At 41.5% G+C, this 27,479-nt stretch overlaps 1 protein-coding gene across 1 annotated transcript; it reads left to right on the top strand.

The window, feature by feature from the left end:
• Position 1: 1 nt before the first annotated feature.
• CCDC198 (coiled-coil domain containing 198) lies at positions 2 to 27,479 on the top strand (the record flags this gene model as incomplete). The annotated part of the gene is made up of 6 exons (XM_080707155.1): positions 2 to 224; positions 2,708 to 2,790; positions 14,065 to 14,151; positions 15,196 to 15,297; positions 16,604 to 16,763; positions 27,232 to 27,479. 6 exons carry the CDS (start codon positions 2 to 4, stop codon positions 27,477 to 27,479), a joined length of 903 nt encoding a protein of 300 aa, XP_080563281.1.

Here is a 27,479-nt window from a genome sequence, read left to right as displayed (position 1 = left end):
AATGGGCCTGAGTCACTCTAAAACCCACCCTCGGGTGACCAAAGTAGCACCTCTGCTAATGGAAGAAGCAGAGGCTCCCTGGGCTGGGCCTGTGGCGCTCACACTCCATCAGAATCTGGAAGATGAGAGTTCATACTCGCTTACAAGACCACAGGACCCGAATGATGTTTTGGAAGGGCAGCTGCCGCCCCTGCGAGAAACCTGGTATGGAAGATACTCTGCAGGTAAACATAATACCCCGAGTGAGTTTGTGTGGCCACATCTAGTAGAGCTATTTATAGATTTAACTGACTCCATCGTCTCTATCAAGACATAAGGGAATATTATTTAGTGAAGACTACATATTTGTCAGTTGAATAGGGATTGAGGATTTGTCAGTTGAAAGGTTCTGGCCCATTAGGATGGGTGTGTAAACTGTGTACACGGGGATTTTTGTCATTCCAATGAGAAGGAAAGTCATTGTGCCTCAGCTTAGTGTATAGCGCTTCCACTGTTTATGCCAAGCTTTGCCAGACCATTACAATTATATGGATATTGATATGATCAATGAGACCGATCATAGGTTTCAATTAGATTGCAAGTATAACTCATTATCTCTAGTACAGTTTAGTGCATCGGACTTTGTAGTCTTGAAAGCAGCACTTTGGAGAGAATCCACTGTAACGCAACTTTTGGAAACACCCCAAACAAAATCGATTTGCTGTAGTACAGATGAGTGGATAAGTCATTTCTTCTTTAACTCCATTTTCTTCATGATTGTCTGCAAAACAAGAAATATTTTTCCCCTTTGATTGGAAACTCTAAGCTTAAAGTGGCTATCAATTACTCTAGGGTATAAGACATGTAAAATGTTTTAAGATGACCATGATGATAAGCAAATTGACATTCTAACTTGGGAAAAGAAATAAATGTTTAAAATATATACATATGCATATATTTTTCTCTTTTCTCATTCTGAATCCATAAAACAAACAAGTACTTTTTAACTGAATGACTTGGTCAGAATGCTTTATATTTTCTTTTGGTAACCAGCAGATCTTGCTTAGAATGATTTTAGGCTATTTTCTATAGAATTGGTAACTTAGACTAGTTCTATACCAACTATTTTTTATATTCTTCAGCTTCTAAGTACATGAGTGGAAATTTTCCTCCTGTTTTTACTGAAGATTTCCTTTTTCATCCAAATCTCCTATCCAGAATTTGAATACTTTGGTAACTGAAGGGTGAATGCTGATTTTAGTGTTTTAGAATCCCAACTGGAAAATTATTTTTGAAAGGACAGAATCACATTAATTATAAATAACAAGGAAATGGTGACCATGCTGCATGATATTTTCATGGGGACCATCATATTCCAGCCCTAACTCCACCAAATACCAAATCATATGACATGGGACAGGTTACTTCATCAACTTTCTTCACCTAAAATCAGGGGTTTAAAACAACTGCCGGACACAGCCTAGACCATTTGGGGAGAATCTAACAACCTGGGGTGATACCACTCAAATCATAGTATAAAATAAGAAACAGCAACGCTTCTAAAAATGTTTTGCCAATAACATGTACATTTTTAAATCTACTGATTTGTTGTTGCTGCTTCTGTCCCCCTCAATGTGGTGGCATCATTTGAAATAGAAAAAAGATAAAATTTCCATACTACTAAAAAAGTTAGAACAAGCAGGCACAATGACATATGCCTGTATCTCAGTACTTGGGAGTCTGAGACAGGCAAATCACAGGTTTGAGGCTAGCCTCAGCAATTTAGCAAAACCCTCAGCAACTTGCTGAAACCCTGTTTCTAAATAAAAAAGAAAAAAGGCTAGAGTGTGTATCTCAGACTTAGAATGTCCCTGCTCCCATCCTGCAGAAAAAAAAAAAAAAGGCCAAAGACCTACAAATGGCCATTTCAAATGTCTTAAGGACAGCTGCATAATTTACCCAGGAAGTTGTCTATTCAAAACGCAAAGTGGAAGTGTAGGATACTCTACCTGACAACCTAGAAATCAGAACGGGTCCAAATTGTTAAGAGAAAAAGACAAGGACATCACCCACGTGACTTGTTCTTGGTAGCAGTCCAAGAGCCCAGGATAATCAAACTAAAACATTAAATTTATAATGGATGTGTTGAGTCTCCCTATTTCCTAAGAGACTTAACTGTGGTCAGGGCTTGTTTTATCAACAAACAATAGAGGTATATTGTATTAGAGTGGCAACTTGTGGAAATTTTCCTGACTGGGAGGAGCTAATTAACTGCTCATCCGCACTAAGCATCGCGTCCTTTTATCATACACTTGCTCTCCATTTCCTTATCACCGTTCTCTCCACCTAATCACATACCCACTAATTACTTATCTCCTCTAAGTTTACTTTCATATATTAAGGCTATCTTTGTTTTAATTTTTTATATTTGGGGAAAGATATAGAATTAAAGAAATATGTTGTTAATTTTTTAGATCTTCCTATAAATATTAACCTGGGGAGGAAAGCAGGAATTAGATGAAGATTCTATTATTTGCATTCAGTAGGGGCCCTGTTTTATCCCTATATTCAGCCTATACGTTATTTTCATATAAGTATAGCTTCATATATATATACACATATATACAAAATTGTGTTAACAAGGTCTAATAACTAATAATCAGTCTAATTGCCTACTTTAATTATTCTTAATGAAATATTCTCATTCCCTTCCCCTCAATCCTTCAAGCACCCAGAGCCATGTATTTTGACATCCCACTGGAACGGGGAGAAACAAGTATTATTAGAAGGCATCCACCCCGAAGACTTCAAGTAAGATGAATTTAAAAGGCTTCATAAGAAATTTCTTGGATTAATGGTAACATCTCTTTTCAACTATAATCATCAAAGAGGGATACTGACTAAGCTGTTGATAAGAATGTTGTTAAAGATAATGTTGACAATTTCAAAGACTGTACTATTTAGGATTTCCCGAAGTAATGGTTTCACTTTTAAGATGCATATCCAAAAGAAGTAAGCTGAGCCGGGCGTGGTGGCGCTCGCTTGTAATCCCCGCGATTGGGAGGCTGAGACAGGAGGATCGCACAGGTTCGAAGCCAGCCTCAGCCACTTAGTGAGGCTCTCAGGAACTTAGTGAGACCCTGTTTCCAAATAAAATAGAAAATAGGTCTGGGATTGTAGCCCAGAGGTAGGAAGCCAATGGGTTCCATCCCCAGCATGAAGAAGAAGAAGGAGGAGGAGGAGGAGGAGGTGGTGAAGGAGGAGGAGGAGGAGGAGGAGGAGGAGGAGGAGGAGGAAGAGGAGGAGGAGGAGGAGTAACAAGGACATAGGCATGGGGACTTAAGGAACCTGAACCTAGTACCAACTAGCTGGGTGACTGTGGGAAGATCACATGTAATAAATAATAATAGCTATAACAACGACCCCTTCTATCGCTAACCTTTTATTATCCTGGATGTCAACTGGTTGTTGAAACTAGGGACATTGGATTCCAAGGCAGCAAAGCAGAAGCCTTAAATGCATTCATCCTAATACATATTTAATGGATTCCCTTTAAGGAGTCATAAATTCTAAGAGCTATACATTCTAAGAAATCTCCTCCTAGAAAGAAAAAGAGATCAGAGTAGGTCCTACAGAATGAACAGTGGCTAAAAGTACAGGGTTCTCTTGTAAGCAGGATGTATTGCTGACATTTGACAAAAGAAATTGCAAATCTCACCTGCTACACAATTCACCCAGAAGCCTGGACCAGTTCCAGGTGGTACTGGAACTCATTTTTGAGGATTATTTCTGTTCCAATTGGTCTTTATTTACTTGTCTTCTCCAGAAGCTCAAAATTACTATTTGAAGTGATTATAGCCTTTGTTTCCCAAGAACATCTTTTCCTAAAATATTAGAAACCTCAAGAATATTATTTATTTCAATAAAAATAAAGTATAAGTACAACAAATTTATATCTAATACAAGCTTTTGAGCATATCTTCAGATAAACTGAACAACTTTAAAACTTATTTTACTTCCAAACCAAATGCTTCCTTTCAAATGAGTATGTTTCATTTGTGTCCCTGTTAAGCCTTTACTCTGATTAACTTAAACAGAAGAAATGGCTATTACCTATGAAAAATGTTAGTGTAACACTTTACAGTTCATTAAGTATTTGTAACATCTATCAACCCTAAATAAACTAGGGTTAGGCTTTGATTCTCTCAGCCCATCAAGCTCAAAGAAGAACTTTGGTATTTCAGAATTTAACACTATACCCTTCACACTAGCCAATCGCCTTAAAAGTGAAGAGTCAAGACCAGTAGGTTATTGTGCAAAACTATGTCTCAGTCAATCTTCTATCTCTAGCCACTAATAATATACAATGTGCAAAAGTTTGTAAATGAATAAATGAACAGGTGAATAGATGACAGTGAGACCCATCATCCCTGCTAGGGTAGAACACTCAAAGTGCCCTTCCTGCTACTACAGTCCTGTAACATCGCTGTATTAGAAGCCCAACTGACTACTCAAAGCAATCATAAGGCTGTAGGAATGTCCTATTGGACTCAAGAGCTGAGGGCCACCTGGGCTTAGAAAGAATTGTGTCTTGGAACCTGAAAGGCAAGTCTTTCTAAGTGTCTCCCCAAGCTCTCCTCATTACATTTGTTGTAATAAGCTTCCTCTGTTTTCCCTGAGGATCAGCTTCCTCTGATTCTCAGCCTCCCTTCATATGGCCAGCCTGAGCTTGCATTTAATAGTTTCAGTCAAATGAACAGATTGGCCACATCCTCTTGGCTCTGATTCCAAATTCCTGAAAGAAAAGATCTCATTGGCTCAGCTTTGCTCATGATTCCAGCCCTGATGCAATGAGCTATGACCAGAGGACATGCACACACAGTAGAAACGTGGGTGGTGGAGTCACCCTGTAGATTCTGGAGTCCGCTCCCAGAGAAGAGGGAAATCACTGGGAACTTGGCAGACACTCTCAAAGATATCAACTATAATTATCTTCACAAATGAGGCTCAGCACATTTTCCACCACAAATGGATTTTTGAGAGAATAATAAATGCTGGGTTCCCATGACATGCTAATTAATAGCCTAATCTCTGCCAGATAAAATTTTAAAAGTATTTTTAATTATTAAACTAAATCTAATTGCATCCTTAAATAATTTGAGCTGCGCATTTGGCACCCTCTGCTTCCTGAACATCTACTCCTCAAGTATAGTGCAGGTCATGAACTAAGGTTCCTCAACTTGGAGCTGAGAAAATCTGAGTGCCTCTGCCAGTGAAATCTGCAGCAAATGTGCCAGCCACACCCCCTCCACGCAGAAGAGTGGATCTGCAGTGCCCACCCTGGCCTGACTGCCTTCCCAACAGCCGTCTCAGACTGGCCTTGAATGGTCTCCCCACAGACAGTGTGTCCCAGGTGACCTGCTTGGATAATTCCCTCGTCTCCAAAGATTTGTTCAAATGCCACCATCCTTAGTAGCCCCATCCTGACCAACTGATTGGCAACTGTGGCCCTCATCCCAGCCCTTTTGATTCCCTCAGCCCTTCATTATGTTGTCTTTTCCCCAACACACCAATTTCCACCTAACCTATCACTTATCTATTATAGTCAGTGTGTGTTTTCTTCACCACTCTCCTACCTCTGAAGCAAGACTATGATCTTCACAGAGGCAGGGAGTCTTTCTGTCTTACTAATGTATCCAATATTTAGAACAATACATGCACACCATATGTCACCAGTAAGCATGGGTTGAATATTCAATGAACAAGTGAACTGGAAAAGAAAGATGAGTATATATCTACTGGTGAGACCTTGGATGATTTCATCATGTTGTTTTTGGACTTATGCAATATTGAATTTGTTAAACCACAAACATGGCATGAATCTCCGTTCACTCAGATTTTTCTTTTATATCTGATAATAATCTTTCATAATCACTTCATAGGGTCTTGTACAGTTTTTAAGGTTTGTTTCCAGGCATTTGTATCAATTACAGTTTAACCAGAGAAACATAATCAGTAGAAGAGATTATATATATATATTTTTTTTATATATATTATATATTATAATATAGTATATATAATGTATATATATGTATATATAACATATATCTACACACTGTGTGTGTTTGTGTGTTTATGTTTTACTGGGAATTGAACCTAGAGACATTCTACCTCCCAGTTGCACCCAGCACTTTTTTTTTTTTTTGCAGGTTTGGGGATGGAACCCAGGGAGGAGCATTCGACCTCCAAGCTACACCCCCTGCCCTATTTTTTATTCTTAATTTGAAACCGGGTCTCACTGAGTTGCAGAGGGCCTCACTAAGTATTTTTTTTTTGTCTTTCTAAGTTGCTGAGCATCTCACTAAATTGCTGAAACTGGTCTCAACCCTTGATCCTCCTGTCTCTGCCTCCTAAGTACTGGGATTATGGGAGTGTGCCGCCACACAATCTGGAGGTTTCAAGGCAAATCCAAAGTCCTTCAGGAAGGGCAGGCCAGAATTCTCAACCATAAGCAAAAGCTGCTGTGCTCAAGTAGAGTCTCTCCTTTAAGGTAACTTCAATTGTTCTTAAGACCTTTCAACAGACTCAGTAAGGACCACCCAATTCTCTAAAATATTCTTCCTTCTTTAAATTCAACTGATTATGGACTGTTTTCATATCTATCAAATATTTTATGGCAAAATTATGTTAGTGTTTGAATAACTGAACTATAGCCTAACCAGTGTTGCATGAAACTATGAGACCATCAAATACCTCATAGTTTTTTCTTTTCTTTCTATTATGAATAAGTTCTTTTCTCATTTAATTTTCTAAGTGGCCATTATTGATAAATAAGAAAGCTATAAATTTTGCATATTAAATTTTATGTTCCATAACTTTGCTGACATACCATGGTAATTCTAATTGTCTATAGATTTTTCTAGATTTCTATGTAGACAATATCATCTATAAATGGAAATAATTTTGCCTCTTTCTTCCAAATTCCTTTCGTATACTTTTATTGGTGCACTGTGTTGGGAGCCATTAAGGCCTTCCCTTAGATTGGTGTCTCTGACTCAGCTGACTGTCCTTCGCCCAGAGTCAACAAGGTTTGGGGTTATAGAAAGTGCAAAGAGGTCCGAGAGAGGATCAGGTGGTGATGACACGAGGGTACTGATTGACCTATCTGTAATGATGTGTTTTGTATTGGTCTGTATTGTATTCCGGTGGTGGTAGCACGAGGATGTCGATTGACCTGTAGCTGTGTATAAATACCTCTGGAAAAACAAACCCGGGGGCAGCGGCGGCGCAATAAAGACGAGATTGACCCAGAAGCTGCGTTGATCAGGAGTGTCCGTGCAATAGTCATTGCGCGGTATAGTCGTTGACCCGTAGGAAATATTGACCCACAAACAGGGGTCGACCAGTAGAGCTAGTAGGCAGGCGGCTCCCCCACGTTAGGGTTAAAAACTCTTCATCCTCACGCCTCACTTCAGAACCCCTAATCTTGCCGGTTGGCTCCGGCAGCACTGTAACTGCATATAATAGTGAGACTCAAAGTGATACACAAGCCGGGTGTGGTGGCACATACTTGTAATCCCAGTACCTGGGAGACTAAGACAGGAGGACTGCAGGTTCATGGTCAGCCTCAGCTACTTAGTAAGGTCCTCTGCAACTTAGTGAGACCTTGTTTCAAAATAAAAAATAAAATAGGTCTAGGGGTATAGCTCAGAAGTAGAATAAATGAGTGAATTAGTTCAAACTCCAGCACCACAAAAAAAGTGATATATAAATCCATGCACACATCACTTGGTGTATTTTTCTCTGTATCCCACTCCACTTCCCGCACTTTCTTCCAAATTATTTTTCCTTGTACTTGTTTTCTTGACTTTTGCATTGGCTACAATTTTCCGGAAATGTTGAGTATAAATAGTGACAACTGGTGTTCTTATCTTACCTACAGCATTAATGGGACTAGTTCTAAAACTAAGTGTAGGTTGAGCATCCACAATTCAAAAATCTGAAATCCAAAATGCTCCAATATTTTTTTAGCACCAACATGACACCACCAGAGGAAAATTCTACCCCTGATGCCACATGATGGGTTGAAACCAAAATGTATGTGCATTAAAAATACTGTATATAATTACCTTCACATTATGTATGTGCATAAGACGCCTATGAAACAAATCTTGTGTTTAGACTTGGGTCTCATCCCCAAAATATGTTTATGAAAATATTTCAATTTTTTTTTTGTGTGTGTGTGGGTCTGGGGATGGAACCCAGGGGCATTCGACCTCCAAGCTACACCCCCTGCCCTATTTTCTTTTTTTCCTTATTTTGAAACTGGGTCACACTAAGTTGCAGAGGGCCTCGCTAAGTAGCTGAGGCTGGCTTTGAACCTGTGCGATCCTCCTGTCTCAGCCTCCCAAGTACTGGGATTACAAGCGTGCGCCACCACGCCCGGCTCAAAATTTTTAAAAATCTGAAATCTGAAGTGCCTCTGGTCCCAAGCATTTCAGATAAAGGATTGTCAGCCTGTAGAGTATTTAAGATGAGATTTTGATAAGTGATGGTCCCAGTCAAAATAGCAAAAGGAAACAAATAATAATTCAGGGAAGTTTACAAGTGCAGAGATTTGAATTAGAAAAATCATAAAAGATATTGAAATAATCACCAGTGGCAGCTGAGGGTAACCACCTGTAGATCAAGGACTAGGAGAGGTTTCTGGAGCCTAGAAGGACACAGTTGCGTAATGAAAGCTGCTTTGAGAGTAGGAATGACCTTCCATTGAGGGACAAAGTGACCCACAGGGAGGGATCCAGAGTAATAAATACCTGACCCAGCTGTCTTCCGCCTCAGCTCTGCCAGGGCTCCTCAGTAGCTGTGCCCAATAGGGAAGCACAGGGCAGACAAACTGCTTGGTCCTTACAGGGAGAGAACACAGCCGAGGCCTGCAGCACATAGATCTGGAACATCAAATGGAAGTCATTTCCTTTATTTCTCAGTGCTAAGAATCTTTCTCAGGGCTATTAAATTGTATTGATCTTTCTCCATCTATTAAAATAATCCTATGAATTTTCTTTTTCAACAGTTGATAGACTATAGATTTTATGATGTTGAACCATGCTGGCACTCCTGATGTAAATCCTACTTGGTCATATATACAAAACGTTGCTGAGCCGAGTTTTCTAATGCCTTGTGTATCTATTTTAATAAGTAAAGTAGATCTATAATTTTCTTACGTGTTTTCAGCTTTGCTGTCAAGATAGAATTAGTCTTGTGAAATGAGTTGATTACCTTCATTTGTTATAACACAGGTGTTATCTGTTCCTCTAATGTTTGGTAAAATAGGCCTTTGGAACTCTTTTGGCCACCTGGTCTTATAAAGGGAATGTAAAATATTCCTACTAACAATCTCTTTTATGGTTCTTAGTTGATTTGGGTATCATTCTTCTTACTTATCTGTATGTTTCCAGGAAATTTTCCATTTATCTAAGCTTTGACATTTATTTTAATAAGGTCTTATCTTTCTCATATTTAACTTTTTATAATGCTTGTAAAACAAATCTTTCAGCTTACATTTTGATTTAGCTATTTTATTTTATTTTTTCAGTGCTGGGATTGAACCCAAGGCCCAGATTCTCTATCAGTGAGCTACAACTCAGCCCCAAATGTCAATCTATGAGCCTGGCTCTCGTTTCTCATTTTATATGAAGCATTTTTACATCCCTTTTAACCAATAGAAATAACATACAGCCACCAGGAACCCTAAGTGCCTTATGGATCAACATCCCTTAAATATTTGCATTTCTGTTTTGTTTTCTGATTTGGGGATATGTTCATCTCATATTAAAGATGAGCCATACCTTTTTATTTAATGTTTTATTCTTTCATCAGTAGCTTTTTGGAGCAAAGGATGTTGCTGGAATGTGAACTTCCTGCAATGCCTTGATCAGAAATTCCACCTTGGCCTTATGATTTCTCCCTTGAAAGCTGTCCTGATTACCTTTCTCTGCTTCACAGAAGCTTAAAAGACACATTCTCAAGTCATGGTGCCAGGCTAATTTTGCATTTTCTTTTCCTTACTCCAGCCTGCTTTCCTCTTTTTGTTGGTAAACAGATGCTATATCTCAGGTTAGTGTTCATCGCCAAGTGCAGTGACTTGGGGGTCGATGTCTGCTTTAATCTCCATTCCCGAGTCTCCTAGCAAACATTCCAACTGATTACATTGACAGTTTGTTTTGTTTGAGAAGCCAGATAATCAAGAAATCTTAAGACAAATAATGCACGTCTCAATTTTATGAAATGACAAAAAGGTGTCATTTGACCTTCCTCTGTGTCCTCCCTGAAGATGACAAATTGAGGCACCTTTCCTTCCAGGCAGGAACATAGGAATCCTGGATGAGACAATGTCATCCGACTGCCTTACTCAAATGAAGCAATTTTCCCAACAATTTTTTCTGTAACATTTCTCAGGACAAATGCAAATGCTTTGAAGGCAGGATCCCATTTGCAATGTCAGTTACTGCCATCTAGTGGCTTTAGGACCACTTAACCCTGATCAGAACTGTTCATTGAAGTTGAATGGCCGATAATAGAAGGGGGTCTGTTATGACTCAGAACTTCCTATCAGTAAAGTAAAACTCTGGCCCTAAGAATCTATGGATGGATGATTATAGATGACTAAACTATCCTTGCTTTTTTATACTAGTTTTTTTTTCAATAATACTCTACAAACAAATCCTCCACATCCTATTTTCATGTAGTTTCTTTACTTACTTGAGAATGCCAGTGGACCTCAACCTAGAGAGAAATTATCAAAGTCCCCAGAAGAGTTCTGAAAAAGAAATACTCTCAGGACATACCAAGACCTATTGAATCTCCATATGTGTGTGTGTGTGTGTGTGTGTGTGTGTGTTGTATCCATAGCATCTGTCTTACATGGTCCTGCTATCTCTTTTTATATCCAGGTCATTTTAAAAGCCACACTGGTTTCCAGGTCTGCTCCTTGACAATCACAAGAAGTCACATCAAAATGAGAAATATGGGGTGTGTGTGTGTGTGTGTGTGTGTGTGTGTGTGTGTGTGAATATGGTCATCAGTGAATATGGCCATCAATCCTTAGTCTTAGGGTATCACTAGGACATTTCACTCTCCCTCGCCAACCATAAAAATCTTCTTTGGTAAGGTTCAAATATTTGCTTTGTTTTGTTTTTGTGGTACTACGGGATTGAACCCAGGATGTTCTATCTCTGAGCTACACCCTCAGCCACCTTTTTTAAAATTCTGACATAAGGTCTCAATAGGTTGCCAAGGCTGCCCTTGAATCTGGGATTCTCCTGTCTCAGCTTCCTAAGTGCCGAGATTACAGGCATGCTCCACTATATGGAGCTAAGTTCAAATATTTGTAAAGCCAGTCAGTGATCCTTCATCAACCCCCATTCATCATCTTTGTCCTCCTCTTCCCACATCCATAACTGCTCTTTTCACTTTTTTAAAGGCAAAGGTTATCGTATCACTACTTTGCTTAATATATGTTTATGACTTCCCAATGTTCTTAAGAAGAATAACCAACATCTTTAGAATGGCCGATCGGCCCTGCACAGAAGGCTCCTGCCTGGCCCCTCCAGCCTCTCTCTGAGCTCTTTCCCTCCCTTGGAATAGCAGCCAACAGAGCTCTTTCAGTTCATCAGATCCTGTTCTCTCCCCACTTCGGGGCTACAACACATGCTGTTAACTCTGCCTACATCACCTTGGCCCCCTAAAAACTCCCATTCTATCCATTTCCACTAAAAGATTATTTCTTCGGGAAAATTTCTTGGACTGTATTCCTTGCTTTTTCTTCTTGTTAGTTTTCTAAGGCTGCTGTAGCAAAGTACCACAAATTGGGTTGCTCAAATAGCCGATATTTGTTGTGGCTCAGCGCTGGAGGTGGGAAGTCTGAAATGGAAGTGTGGACAGGCCTGCTTCCCTCTGAGCACCGTGGGGGAGAATTTGGTCCATGCTCTATTCTTGCCTCTGGTGGTTTGCTGGCAGTCTTGACATTCCTTGCTGGTAGTGTTGGGGTGCCAAAGATGTTGGGGTGAGTTCTCGGCTCAGGAACTCAGGGTCTGCAGGGTCCTTGGCTAACGTGACAGAAAAGAATTTCAGCACATGCCAGTTAGAGACATAGACAGAGCTTTATTGGGGAAAACGGGAGGAAATACACATTCAAGAGAGAATGCGGGCCCCTCAAGATGAGGAAGGCATTTTGGGAAGTTCAGGGGACTTTCGTGAGGGGTGGGCTAGAGACGGTATGTGAGGATGAGCTCAGTCCGATAGTCCCAAGGTGGTTTATGGTAGGCAGGTGGTCTGGTCAGCCTTAGGGTGGATGATCTCAGTCCAGTAGTCTCAAGGCGCTTCCTGATGGTCTGTGGTCTGGTCAGCCTTAGGGTGGATGATCTTGGGTTGATTGGGGTCCTCATTAGTTGATTGACAGATAAGCTAGGCTATCCTAAATTATAGGTTTTCTTGAAAATATTGTTCACTCTAGGATCTACAGGTTTCCCAAGAATTTATGGTAGAGTCAGGCCTGGGAAAAGAACTGGTTTGTGGACAGTGTCTGTGTAGGCAAAAGCACTTCAGCTCCAGGTTCTTATATCAAAGTTATATTTTTTACTTCTCCTTCCTGTCTCCTTTCTACCTACTTATTCCTTCTATCCTACATCAGTAGAAGCATCACCTGGTCTCTGCCTCCTCCTTGTATAAGTATCCATGTCTAAATTCCCCCCAATTTATGAGAAAACCCACCATACTTGATTAGAGGGCCAACCTTCTTCATTATGACCTTATCTTAATTTACCTCTGCAATGACCTATTTCTAAATTAGGTCAGATTCTGGGATTAGGGCTTCAAATGTGGATGGGAGGGGGCACAGTTTAACCCATGAAACTCATTTATTTCCAAGATTGGGTCCTCCAGATACACAGAGTCAGAGTCCTTTCTTGTATGGCTTTTATGCAAAGCACCGATCACAGTTTGCAATTAGTAATCAAATAATCATGTAAGCAAATGTTGATCTATTGCAATGGATTGTAAGCTCCATGAGGGGCTATGTTTGTGCTGACCACTGCATCTCCAGCCCTGGCATGCAGCAGCCATTCAGTAAAAACTTACTGAGTGATGACAAAGTCCCCAGGCCTCTCAATACAAAGAGCTTAGCTTTGTCTCGCAAACCTGCTGGGTCACTTCCTGATGCTCAGCTGTGAAGCATAAAGTCATCTGAGATAAGAGATGCTGGAGGTGGGTCCATGGGTGTGCATTTGCTGCCCAGTTTTTTGCTTTTGTTTTTATTGCAGTACTAGGGATCAAACCCAGGGATGTTCTACCACTGAGCTACATCCACAGCCTTTTTTATTTATTTTTTACTTTGAGACAGAGTCTCCCTAAGCTGCCAAGGCTGGTCTTGAACCTGCAATCCTTCTGCCTCAGCCTCCCAAGTAGCTGAGATTATAGCTATGTGCCACCGCGACCTGGCTGAATTATAGCCCGGTGTTAATGAGCCCAGGAAACTCCAACATGATGTTCTCCATAAAGCCAAGCCTCTGCTAGAGAAGGATAGCTCTGAAATTTGTGGGCACATTGCACTTTTACCTTAAGTGTGTCTCACAGTCGTCAGGGAGTAGTTCGGGGGAGCCTCTCTAGAGATCTTAAAAAACAGGTCGCTTCCCTAGGGGCTGAAATAGTTCCAGTAGGTTGTTAAGGGATGAATAAAATAAAGAGACTTCCTGGAGCTTCTTTGATCCCTAATATTCTAAGAACTCTGGCTCTTTGATAACTCAGAACAGGCAGACAAAAAGCAATTCTTAGTCTCTGAACTCTGTGACCAATATTACAATTAGTAAGTCACTGGCAACAGTTCAGTAGAACAATGAGGAGCCCAGATAAGGTCAAAAAGCCTTTTGCACAAATTTGACTGCGCTACTATTGGATTCACCGTCCCTGTGTGTCCACGGGAATAAGGGCAGCTTTTGCAAACTGTTCAGGTAGTTTAATGTCTGGCTCTTGTGTTTCATCATCTCATGGCATGAAGGATGCTGAATACTGTAAATGTTGGACTTCCAGAAGCTTGAACCCCGTGACCTGCCGCAGGTAATTACCTCTGAAAAGCTCCTGAGCCAGCAAGCAGCCAAGGCCCGGCACACAGCACAGGTGAGCCGTGGGAGGCGCCGGAGGGCTTGGTAAGCGGGGACGGGTGCGTGGGATTGGGTGAACAGGCTTTTTCATGTTCTCTGTGCCCGGAAGAGTTCAAAGCCAAATCAAACGGCTACGTCCTTCGAAGTCAAAGCTCTGCATTCTCACCTGTGTCTGCCGCCAACTGGCAGTTGTTCTTTCCGCTTGGATGAACTCTGGGCTCTTTCTGCTTTGTGGTGAAACACGGCCATGCAGATGTAGAGAGAAATTTGACAGGGGACCTGGTGGCTCAAGAAGTTTTCAGAGCTGTAACTCTCTCCCTTCCATTCTTCCTCCAGTTTAAAGTTTTCTCCTCATTCTCAGTTTGCAGGAGAAAAAAGTTGTTGTTTTTGTTTTTTGTTTGTTTGTTTGGTACTGGGGATAAAATCCAGGAGAATTCGACCTTAGAGTTACACTCCTAGCCCTTTAGTGTATGAGAGGGGGGCTTGAGCCCAGGAGCATTCTACCCCTAAAGTGCACCCAGGCCTTTTTTTTTTTGAAGCAGGGTCTTTCTAGGTTGCTGAGAGTCTCACCACACCCCTGAGGCTGTCTTCGAACCTGTGATCCAGGACTGATAGTCGCAAATAAGAATGCACTGGAGAGATGTGTTTGTTTTAACCATTGGGTGCCTCTCCTCTCACTGCATAGCCAGCCTGTCAGTCAATGGAGAGAAAGGAAGGCCTCATCAAACCAGAACGCATTTCTGAAGAGGGGGTAATAAACACCCATTGGCAGGGGGGATCATATATTGTCAAAATGAGGTTGTCAAAGCCTTTGCATTCAAGGTTTGCATAACTTTATGGGAACCTTTAAAACTAACTATATTATATGCACAGCATAGTATCACTTCGAACAGCAGACTTGCCAGGGACACACAGTGGCCCATATTTATCATCATAGGATATCTCTACAGAGTATGATGGATTAAGATCTTGCTGTGTTCCAAAAAGGACTTAAGGTTGTGGACTGAGGAATCACTAACGAACTCCCCTCTCATGCTAATGAGGGTGTCATCTTTTACAGCAAGAACTGGAAAAGAAAATGCAAGTTCCAATGTATACTTCTGGGAAAAGACAATATTTGCATAAGATGCAAATGCTGGAAATGAACCGTAAAAGACAAGAGGTAAATCGAGTAGAGTGTCATATTTGCCAGATTTATATCCTATAATCTCTGCCCTGGCACACAAATATAGTCCAGCAGACATTTCCAGTCTTTTTATTTTTCTGGTTTGGCGGATTTATTTATTTTTAATGTACTTTTATTGGTGCACGACAGTCTCACATCATAGTGTATAGGGACGTACATGCACACAGCACTTGGTGAGCTTCCCCCAGCTGCCTCCCCACGTCTCGTCTTTACTAAGCACATTTAAATTAATCACTAGCACTGAAGATTCCGTTCCTGAAGCTGAGAAGAGTCAGGAAGATCTTTTCTGTAACAGCCCTGTTGAGTCTGTTCTGTTTTCAGTCTTCCCAAGGATGTATCTATTTTTCAAGTCTCACCTTTCTAAAACAGTCTGCTCCTCAGACATTCTGACTCCAGCGGGTAAAAGGGAAATAAATTTTCTTGGTTAGTGAAAGGACTAGAGATGGGGAGAAAGATGGTCTTCTTTCTGATACCCAGGCCTCTCTCTGTAATTCATGCTATAGAATTATCTCATAAGAAAGACTGTCTTAGTCTCTCTTCTGCTGCTATAACAATATCAGAATCTTGGTAATGAATACAAAAAGGAAATTTCTTTCTGATAGTTCTGGAGGCTGGAATGGCAACCAGTGAGGGCCTCCTTGCTATGGTATAGCATGGTGGAGCGTCGCATGGTAACCATGGGTAAGAGCCAGAGAAGGCCACCAGGGCCGGACTTAGACTAACCCTCTCCTGTGATCACGGCCTTACTCTATCACGAGGGTGGAGCCCTCCTGACTTACATACCTCATAAAGGCCACACCTCCAAATACCATCAATGTATGAATTTGGGGACTAAATTTCCAACACATGAATTTGGGGGCACATTCAAGCCATAACAGACATCTTCTAACAAACCCCTTTCCCGGTTATATCTTATAACTGCTACATTCTAAATTCCTTTCTCTAAAGTACAAGGCTGTAGTTACTGACCTCTACAATGCTAGAGGTCAGTAGACTTCTAGAATTCAATGTCACCTCATCTACGGAGAAATGCTCCTTCAAGCATCTCCATCTTAAGTGAGCCAGGCCTTTTGAGACTGGACACATTCACCTCTATCTCAACAAGCCTGAGAATAAAGAAAGTTGTCATCCCTCCTATTAGGAAAAAAGAAACCTGATTTCAGTCAGGGCACTGTGGATGCCTATAGGCACTCTGTGACTTGTGGAGTGGGTCATCTGCCGATCCAGTCCAGCAAGGGTGGCTTGGGGAGAAACCTGACCATTGATAGATCATCATTTTCAGGCCCAAATGGAGTTGAAGAAAAGCCTTCAGAGGGAAGCAAGAATTAACCAGCCAAAACTGCAGGATTCTAAAGCTGAGAAAATACTTCAAAGCCCCACGAGGGACGATGACTGTGACTTTCTAGCCACATTGCCCGATAAAACCGTGAACAAAGGTCCAGGTAAGCTGTGCCACTTTTTTAGTCAAATATTTCGACCCTTTTTAAAACATCATCCTGTGAGCATGCTGTTGTGTAATTTTGTCCAGCTGGGAGAAAAAGGATAAGCTCAAGTTCTGTAATAAGACGTTCCTTACTTCTTCGGGGTTTAACGTGGATTGCTGGACCCTTGCTCCATCCGAGGAGGATGGAGCATCTGGAGATAAACTGAACTGCCTGCAGTTGTACAGCAAATGTGCAGTCCTCCGCAGATGCTCCTGTCCCTGGTTGTACCCTTCCCTCTCAGATCAGCCCTCCTGGAGACAGCACGTCTAATACAGATCCGCCATCACTGCCCTCCCCACCTGGCTCCTCCTGCAGCACCCACTGTCTCCCTCTTCCATTCCCAAGGATGTCACCTGAGGTCAGGCCCTCAGCTGGTCACTCCAGGGCCACTTCTATGGCCACCTGACCAGTCTTACTCATCTTCCACCAACCCTCCACTCCAGAGGTTCTCAGTATGGCTCAAACCAGTGGCAACAGCATCATCTGAAGACTTGTTCAAGCCCCAGCCAGTGACTGCATCAAACACTGCAGGGGTGAGCCCCAGAAATGTGGGTTTAACCACTCCTCCAGGCAAACCTGGTCCCCCTAAAGCTTAAGAAACACTGGACCTAAAGTATGTTTTCTTTTCTTTTTTTTTTTTGGGGGGGGTGGTGATTGCTGGAGATTGAACCCAGACACATTCTACCTTCAAGCTACAACCCCACACTTATTTTATTTTTATTTGAAAATGCTTGCTAAGTTACTGAGAACCTCAGTAAGTTGCTGAGGCTGACCTGGAACTTGCGATCCCCAGTCTTAGACTCCCAAGTATTGGGATTACAGGCTTGTGGCACTATGGCTGGCCTGAAGTATTTCTTCACTCTTCTTGGTTGTCAGAGTGTTACTTATGGCCCAGCCACACTGGTATCCCCTGAGAGTATATTAGAACTACAGAGCCTCAGCCGGGAGTGGTGGCGCACCCTTGTACTCTCAGCCAGGGTGGTGGCGCACACTTGTGCTCCCAGTATGTGGAAGGCTGAGACAGGAGGAGCACGGTTTCAAGACCAGCCTCAGCAACTTAGCAAGATTTTGTTTCAAAATCAAAAATAAAAAAAGCTGGGAGTATAGCTTGAAGGTAGAATGTCCCTGAGTCCAATCCCCAATACCAAAAAATAAAAAAGAGAAACAGAGAAATACAGAGCTTTACATCCCTCCCAGACCTCCTGATCATTTATCAAGATCCCCAGGTGATTCTCACGCACACTCAAGTTCTAGAACCCCAGAAAGGGCCGTCTTATAAAGTGCAAATCTGATCATGTCACTCTCCTACTTTAAAATTTTAAAAAGTGAGTCTGAGAACAGAGGCAGGACTCCTTAACATGGAATCCTCCACCTTTTAGGATCTAGCCCCTGCCTACCTTCCCAGCTTCATCTTCTGCCACTCCCCCACCCAGCCAACCCCAACTGCTCTGCAGCTCACACCTCTCCATGCGTTCCAACAGAGTTCCTAGTCCACAGCCACTACGCTGCACAGCCCCGCCGATTAGAGCCCCCGGAGGTTTCCCTCATCTGTGTTCCATCAAGGTGAATCCGCAGTTGCAACTGCACAGTGTGGTCCAGGTGCACAGGCTGTGCTGTGGGCCAAAGACACATCAGCAGGACAAGAGAGAGAGAGAGAGAGAGAGAGAGAGAGAGAGAGAGAGAGAGAGAGAGAGAGAGAGAGAGCTGTGGACACGTTGGCCAGGTCCCTGGAGGTCTTCTGAAAGAAGAGGCTGCTGAAAGAGAGGCTGCCCTGGCTCAGAGGAGCACGATGCTTAATCAATAAGTTAATTAAATAAGAAAAGGCTGAGTAATTGAAAACCTACTTGGGGCATCCATTTAACCTCTGCTCCCAAGTCTCAGAATAAATCTGCTTTGTAGTCACATAGATAAACGATGTTTACAATTGAAAAAAAAATGGCAAAACAACCAAGAAGAGAGCCTTGGTAAATTTACACACTTGGAGCCATCCCTCAAAAACAAATCTGAAAAAAAAGAAAAACACCAAGGCAAAGGCTTTGAAAGATTCCCCAAACTTAAAGGGGCACAGGAGAGGCTGTGTGGTACAGAGTAGGGGGGTTTTCTCCACTCTCCTAAGGCTTTTTATTTCTTAACTATTTATTTATTTACTTATTTATTTATTTATTGGCATTGAGAATTGAATCCAGAGATGTTCTACCTTCAAGCTACACCTCTGGCCCTGTTTGTTTGTTTGTTTGTTTGTCTGTTTGTTTCAGTACTGGGGATAGAACCCAGGGGCAGTCTACCTCAAAGCCCCCCCCCAGCCCTATATTTTATTCTTTATTTTTTGAAACAGGGTCTCACTGAATTGCAGAGGGCCTCACTAAGTAGCTTAAGCTATCTGCGAACCATGATGCTCCTGTCTCAGCCTCCCGAATGCTGGGATCACAAGCATGCCTTACCATAACCAGCTTGTATTTTTAATATTGAAATAGGATCTTGCTAAGTTCCCACATGCTGGCCTCAAACCTGCAATCCGCCTGTCTCAGCCTCCCAAGTACTCCTGGGTCTTTTTTAAGTGGCTTCCTTTTGTCCAAACTGAAGTTTGTTGGACGTACTTTATCAGTCAGTCCTGTACTCGGCCCTACATGTATGATCTCCTTTAATCCTCACACAACCTGGAAAGGAGCAGTTACTACTCTTCAGCCAGTGTGACAGAGCCAGGATCCAAGGCCAGGGCTTTGGGCCCTCCATGCCTAGAGCCTCCTCAAGTCACCAGGGCCTCAGAGCTCTGTCAGGACAACCTTGGGAAAGCCTGCAAATCTACTGGGTGGGACTCTCGACCTTGCCTATCAGAAGGTTGCAGCCCAGGACTTCTGAAAGGAAGTTGGACAGCTTCCAGACATAGGCCTGCACATTCTTCTGTCCCTCAACCATCCCGGTGAAGGCAAAAAGAGTAATGGGCAGCAGCCAAGTCACACCAGACAGGGAAGTGATGCATAACCTGTCATGAGCAGAATCCCTAAGGAGCTTTCAAACTGATTCTGGATCCCACCCTCATCTTACTGAAGGGGGGGTGGGGTGGGCAATATCACTTTTCTTTTTGTACTGGGGATTGAAGCAGAGGAATTCTACCTCTGAGATGTTCTCTCAGCCCTTTTTATTTTTCATTTTTAAACAGGGTCTTGCTAGGTTGCTGAGGGACTCAGTTGCTAAGGCTGTCCTGGAGCCTGTAATCCTCCTGTCTCAACTTCCCAAGTACTGGGATCACAGGCATACGCCACCATGCTTGGCTTAATTCTACTTTTCAAAAGTTCCCCAAGTGATTTTGAAGATTAGCCAAGCTTAACTAGACCCCGATAATCCTTGAGAGCTCTCTCATCACTTAAATTTTATGAGAATCTTTTTCTTTGTAATGATTGTGTGTACGTGAATACACATGACAAATGAGCCTAGAAAATGTGGACTTTCATTTTCATTTCAAAGAAAAATTTCAGGCACAAGATAGAAATCCTAATTCTTCCCATTAGAATGAAATCACAATTAATTAGAGTCTCATGGAGCAAGAGGCCCATGTCAGCCCATTTGCCAAATGCTGGAGTGGTTGGAAGGAAAGCCAGGCAGGTGTCACTGAGCATTTATTCCATGATGGGGAGATTACAATGCACACCAAGTTCACCCTTCTGTTCTATATTTTAATTCTCATTGTACATCCCTGGATTTTTAAAGTAGTGGATATTGGGACAATAATAAATAGAGCTAGCATTTATAAATTGCTTCAGAGATTTTAAATGCATTCTTAAGTCTGCCCCATATCAGGTCTGGGAGGTAAGGATTATTGCAACCTCTCTCCTACACAGGATGAGACTAGATACTGAGAGGTCAAGTCCAAACTCAAAGTCACAGCCAGGTCAGACTGCTTAGGGGCCAGAGCGCCTGACTCCAGACCCTACATACTTTACTGCACCCAGCAGGAGCTCTTGCAATGATTCCTTATTATTTATTCCCCCAAAGCATCTTTGTTTTCTTTCCCTTCCTTCTGAAAGCAGTTCACTGTGCTTCCTCCTATGAGCGGAGTGTAACCAATATTGTACACACAATAAGCATCCTGCTAGCCATGGTCTGGCAATTAAGGTCCTCTGTACCAGTCTCCTCTCACTAAATGACATGCTCACCCCTCTTTGCTCCCCTTCTGAAAGACAAGATGAGAATTTTAGCTCACCTCTGAGATGAAAGTCAGCCTTTTGTTTTCTGCTGCCTCTTTACAATGAAATCACCTACTCTTTATATGTATTTTATGCATGTTTATATAATAGATTGCACATGCAATCATGCAATTATGTAATTGTATATAACGTACATGGAGCAAGCATTACTCTTGTGGGTGTACAATTCTGTAAGTTTTAATGTGTTTATGGGGCGCCTGCCATTTTCAAAAGCCATGATTGGAATACAGTGAAAGGAAGAAAATCAGAAACGGAATCAAAAGTCCTTCACTGGCTGGGCACGGTGGTGCACACTTGTAATTCCAGTACTCGAAAGGCTGAGACAGGAGATCACAGGTTTGAGGCCTGCCTTAGCAACTTAGCAAGACCCTATTTCAAAACAAGAAATAAAATAGGGTTGAGAATGTGTTTTGAAGAGCACCCCTGGGTTCAATTCCTAGTACCACACACACACGCACACGCACGCACACACGCACGCACGCACGCACGCACTCTCTCTCTCTCCCTCCCTCCCTCTCTCTCTCTCCATTGATCCCCAACAATTCACTCACTAAGTGTGAGCTCTGTGAGAGAGGCACCTTTCCTTTCTCCTAGAGTAGGGTTTGGCACATAGCAGCCTCCCAATAAATATTAGTCACATTTTTTAAATAAAGTGTCATTTATACAAAGAGAATATAGCCAAATTCCAACTATTTAACCTATGTGAACCTGAGTTTCCACACCAGTAAAATGGAAATAAATATTGTCTACCATGTAGGGCTTAACACAAAAATTAATATCATATGTGGAAAACACATGTACAGTATAAAATGCTGTACAAAAGATGGGAATATGGACAATCCTAAAGAAAGATAGGATTAATGTCTTAGAGTAAACCATATGCTTCAGAGAACCGTCACCCTAAATCCATTATTTGAATGTAACCTTCACAACTCGGCTCTTCTCTGGCTCCCTGTACTATTTTCTGTAGAGTATCTTGCTTTGTTGTTATTTTTTAATATAGCTTTGTCTGTGAAAGTATGGGTTTGATATAATAGTGATATAAAGTATATATTATAAAATACACAAGCACCAAACACTTCTCATGCTTTTTTATTATTGTACTACCTAACTCACTCCCTGTTTATCTCCTATTGGCATTGGTTGCTTCTCTTTCTCTCCTCAAATCAGTTTTGGAGTAGAATACATTTGCCTCTATTCTGCTCACTCAAAATCCATTTCATTTTTTAAAATTGCATTTTTATTTTTATGTGTTTTAATTCTACAAACCACAGAGAATAAAAGGATTTATAAAATCTAACACATAATAAGACACCTAGCTCAGAACTACTCAAACTTTAATGCTGTTTACACAAAACCATGTATATGATACTTTATGGGTGACAAGGACTGATTTTCAAGGTTAAAACTGAACATGTGAATTCTGCCTCACATTAATTTTAGACATAAATTATAGGGCAACCAAGAGTACTGCAAGACTTTTAGCTGTCATTAATATTACATTAGGCCACACCATGCATAAACTCTTTCTATTCCAAAGCTCTTGCCTATAGTTAGATATTCTAGAAAATTTCTGTTCCCAGTCTGAGTGATGCCTTTGGCAGTTCTCAGCTCATTTACAGAGCAAAGATGATTGAAACTCCTAAGCCCCAAAGAATGAAGTCTTTCCCAGGTCCTAGTTACCATTACTGCCTGCCCCTGAAATTCTCTCATCACTCATTGGTTCATTCATGTATCCATCAACAAATACTCAGAGCCTATACCAGGTGCCAGACACTGCATGGTCGGTTCATCATATGATCATGGGCCAGGCAGATGTGGGTCCTGACTTCTGGAATTTTCGTGGTACACACAACGAACAAGAGGTGTTTCATGAGAGTAAAACTGGGAGACAGAACAATCTATGAGGTCGGATTTTCACAAAGAGGTGACATTTAACTGAGACATGAAGCAGCTGGATGAAGGGTTAGGAGTGCATGTAATATGAGGACCCGTGATGTGAACTGTTCAAACTGGAACTAATCCCAGCATGTGCTGGATGTGATGGCACACATTGTAATCCCCATACTTGGGAGGCTGAGACAGGAGGATTGCATGTTTGAAGCCAGCCTCAGAAACTTAGTGAGATTCTCAGCAACTTAGGAAGACTGTCTTTTAATTTTTTTTTTTTTTTTTTTTTTTTTTTTTTTTTTTTTTTTTGCTGGTCTGGGAATGGAACCCAGGAGCATTTTACCTCTGAGCCACACCCCCTGCCCTATTTTTATTCTTTTTTTTATTTTTTTATTTTTTGGTGATACTGGGGGTAGAACCCCAAGGCTTTCTACCTCCAGGCTATACTCCCAGACCTTTTTTATATTTTATTTGGGAACAGGGTCTCACTAAGTTGTTGAGAGCCTCACTAAGTAGCTGAGGCTGGCTTCGAACCCATGCGATCCTCCTGTCTCAGCCTCCCAAGCGCGGGGATTACAAGCGTGCACCACCACGCCCGGCTTATTCTCTATTTTGAAACAGGGTGTCACTAAGTTGTGGAGGGCCTCACTAAGCAGCTGAGGCTGTCCGTGAACCGTGATCCTCCGGTCTCAGACTCCTGAATGCTGGGATTACAAGCGTGCGCCACCACGCCTGGCTCTGTCTTTTAAATTTTTTAAAAAATAAAATAAAATAGGACTGGAAGAGTAGCTCAGAAGTAGAATGCCCCTATATTCAATCTCTAGTACCAAAACAAAACAAAAACAACAACAGCAATACCAGCATGTGCAAAAGCCCTGGGATAGAAAGAAGCACAATAAGTTTTGGAGCCATAGGTTCCCAATGTGGGTGAAACCACACAAGGGTGCTTCAATAAAATATAGGTACATAAAAGAAAGCAAACATGTCACTGAATGTTTTTTATTTGCTTAAAGAAGATATATTTCCAAGAGGGTGTCGAGTAATTTTTTTTGAAATGTGGATATAATAAGCAGATAACTTTGGTAACTCTGCTAGACACTGGATAGAGAAGAGAGGTTCAGAGGATGACCAGAGGTGGTTCTGGAGCCATCAGCAGGGCCCAGACCACACAGGGCCTTGCAATTCATGTCAAATAAAGATTTTTAAATGAGTGGCACGTTCAGATTTATATTTTTTAAATATGACTCTACCCACACTGGAAAGAATGGAAAGAATGGTTTGGATGCATGAAGGCCAGTTATGAGGACACAGCAGCAGCACAAATCAGAGGTGTGTGGACCAGGAGGGTGAAGTGAAGATGAGGATAGAGAGAAGGAGCCAGGAAGAGCTGGGATAGAGGATAGAGCCAGGCACCAGATGTTCAGGAGACACAGCTGGCACCACCTGGCGGTAGATGGATTGGATGTGACTATGTGGAGAGAGTGAGAAGGCCAAGTGGACTCCTGGGCTCCTCTTGAACAACTGAGCAGATAATGGGGCAAAGAAGGACCATTTGTTAGAGTAGGAGCTAAGCAGGTTTGTGAGAGAAAGGTGAAACTGAAACAGACATCAAGATGGAGATACCCAGATTAAAGAAAAAAAAAGCCTGATGTATCTGAGGAGAGAGATCAGGATTGCAGACATAAATTAACTATAGTTAATTTCTGTAAAAAAAAAAAAAAAAAAAAAAAAAGCAGCAATAACAATGGTGACAGTATTCTAGCAGAGAACAAAGTAGCTCTTCACCGAAGGGGGGAAAAAATACTGGAAAATCACAGGCATGGATCTTGACATTGCCGTGCTTGGTTTCCAAGTCATCCTACTGTATAATTAAACATGTGCATACAGCTCTGTTTCTGCCGGTAACACCGTGATAAACTAGTTTTCTTTCTTTTTTTTTTTTTTTTTTTTTGGTGGTACTGGGGTTCCTGGAAGCCCTTCTACCTCTGGGCTACACTCCCAAACCTATTTTTACATTTTTTTCAAAATTTGGAAACAGGGTCTCCTAAGCCAGCGCGCGGCTGGCTTCGAACCTGCGCGATCCTCCTGTCTCTGCCTCCCAAGCGCGGGGATTACAAGCGTGCGCCACCACGCCCGGCACTAGTTTTCAAATCTAAAATGCACATGGGAAATTTTTTTTCTCATGTGATAGTACACAACTGCAAATGTCAACTGTTTCAATAAAATAGGCTAAAAGACTTAAGAAATGGTTATCATTAGAATGACTTGAGCCGGCATAGTGGCCCATGCTTCTAATACCAGCATTTGGGAGGATGAAACAGGAGGACAGACTATTGTCTCAGCTACTTAAGAGGTCCTTTGCAACTCAGTGAGATCCTGTTTCAAAATAAAGAATAATATAGGACTAGGGTGTAGCTCTGAGGTAGAATACCTGAGTTCCGTCCCCAGTACCGCAAAAAAAAAAAAAAAAAAAAAAAGAGTTGGCTTCATCCAGACTGTGGAGACTCTGGACTTTAACCTGGGATCAGTTTCCTAGCTCAGAAGTGTCTGCAACGATTGTGTTTTCTTTAAAGCCAGGCTTGTTTAAGCAAAGCCCTTGTTTCTCTGTGCATTCTAAAAGAGTGCTGACAAGCCGGGCATGGTGGCACACGCTTGTAATCCCTGCAATTAGGAGGCTGAGACAGGAGGATCATGCAGGTTTGAAGCCAGCCCTGGCTAGCTTAAGAGATCTTGTTTCCAAATAAAATATAAAAATAGGTCTGGGAATGTAGCCCAGAGGTAGAAGGCCCCTGGGTTCCATCCCCATTACCACCAAAAAAATAAAAATAAGAATAAAATAAAAAATAAGAGTGCTGACCTGCTTAAATAAAACACTAAAGTAAATACATATATACACATAATCAAATCTCACAGCAAAAATAAGTTAAATCTCTTCTAATAAAAAAGTGTAAAGTAAAATAGAATGTCTGACTCACTGGATTCCCCAGTTCTGTGGGCTTGGAGTGAGGTTCAGATATCTATTTCTTAAAGTCTGTACAGGTGGTTTTGATACGAAGTCGGAGGTAATGTGAAAGTAGCAAGTATCAGGTGCCTCGCACACGGTGGATGCTCAACAGTGAGCACTAGGCAGTATTACCTGAACAATATCTCATCCAAAATGTTTGGCCTTAATTTAACCACAACAAAACAGAAAAGCCTAAGTTTAAGATCATTCTGCAAAACAGTTGATCTGGACTCTTTGAAATGCCAGCACTGCAAAAATTTAGAATAACAATGAAAATGGAGAGGAGAGGGGAGAGAAGGAGAAAGAGCTAGGGAGAAAGCCAAAGAAGAGGAAAGAAAGTATACGTGGTGTGTGTGTGTGTGTGTGTGTGTGTGTGTGTGTGTGTGTGTGTGTGTGCTGAGGATTTAACATGAGCATTCTGTGTCTAAGCTACACCCCCCACCCTGTCCTTTTTATTTTATTTTGAAAGAAGGTCTCACTAGGTTAATGAGAGTCTCACTACTTGCTGAGTCTGACTGAGAACCTATGATTCTCTGGTCTCAGACACCCAAGTACTGGGATCACAAGGGTGGGCCACCACGCCCAGCAATAGGTGAGAATTTTTTTTATTAAATTAGATAAAGGGCCAAGAAAATAAAATGCAAGGCATGATCCTACATTGGATCCTAGATCTAAAAACAAAACACAAACAAACAGCAGCTATAAAGAGCATTATGGGAGCAGCCATAGACATAGACATGGGGCATGTATTAAACCAGTACTCCATCATGTTAAACTCAGTAAGTAAAATAATTACATTGTAATTATGTAGGAGGAACGCTTTTGTTCTTCTGAGGTTTGTGTTGATGTATTTGAGGCAGAAATGACTCTATACCCAATGGTTTAGCTGGAATCAATACGGTGGAAAGATGTTTTAATGAGGTATATAGGTGTGTGTTATACTATTCTCATGACTGTTGGGAGATTTTTAAAATTCTTAAACAACAAAATTTTTAATGTTTACAGAGATACCATTTATATAAGATTTTAACTGGTATCTCTATAAGACCATATATGTGCATATATATGCATGCACGCACATGTATACATATATGTATACACATATACATATATGTATATAAACACATGTACATATATGTATATGTGTGTTGTTTTACACACACACACACACACACACACACACACACACACACATATATATATATATATATATATATATATATATATATATTCACCAAGAAGATTATTCTGTGTTCATAAAAATCTAGACTCAATAAACAAATCATCATTGTTAGGAAAAAAAATAAAACCTTTTTATCTTTTGTAGGAAACTCACAGGATGCAGAGTTTCCTGAATATCGAGCACAGAATGACTACTATCCCTGGAAAATAGGCAAAATGGAAACTTGGCTCCGTGACCAAGAGGCCCGGGGACAGTTTCTCTGGGACAGTTCTAGCTCTGACTCAGATGAGCCGGGGAAAGATGAGAAGAAACCACGAGCCCTGGTGAGGACCCGTACCGAGAGAATCCCACTCTTTGATGAGTTTTTTGATAGAGAATTATCACGTCCCTAA

Source organism: Muscardinus avellanarius (assembly GCF_963383645.1).
Source record: "Muscardinus avellanarius genome assembly, chromosome: 12".
Lineage (NCBI taxonomy): Eukaryota > Metazoa > Chordata > Mammalia > Rodentia > Gliridae > Muscardinus > Muscardinus avellanarius.
The sequence above is the reverse complement of the archived record's forward strand: the minus strand, read 5'-3'. Positions and strand labels throughout refer to the sequence as shown.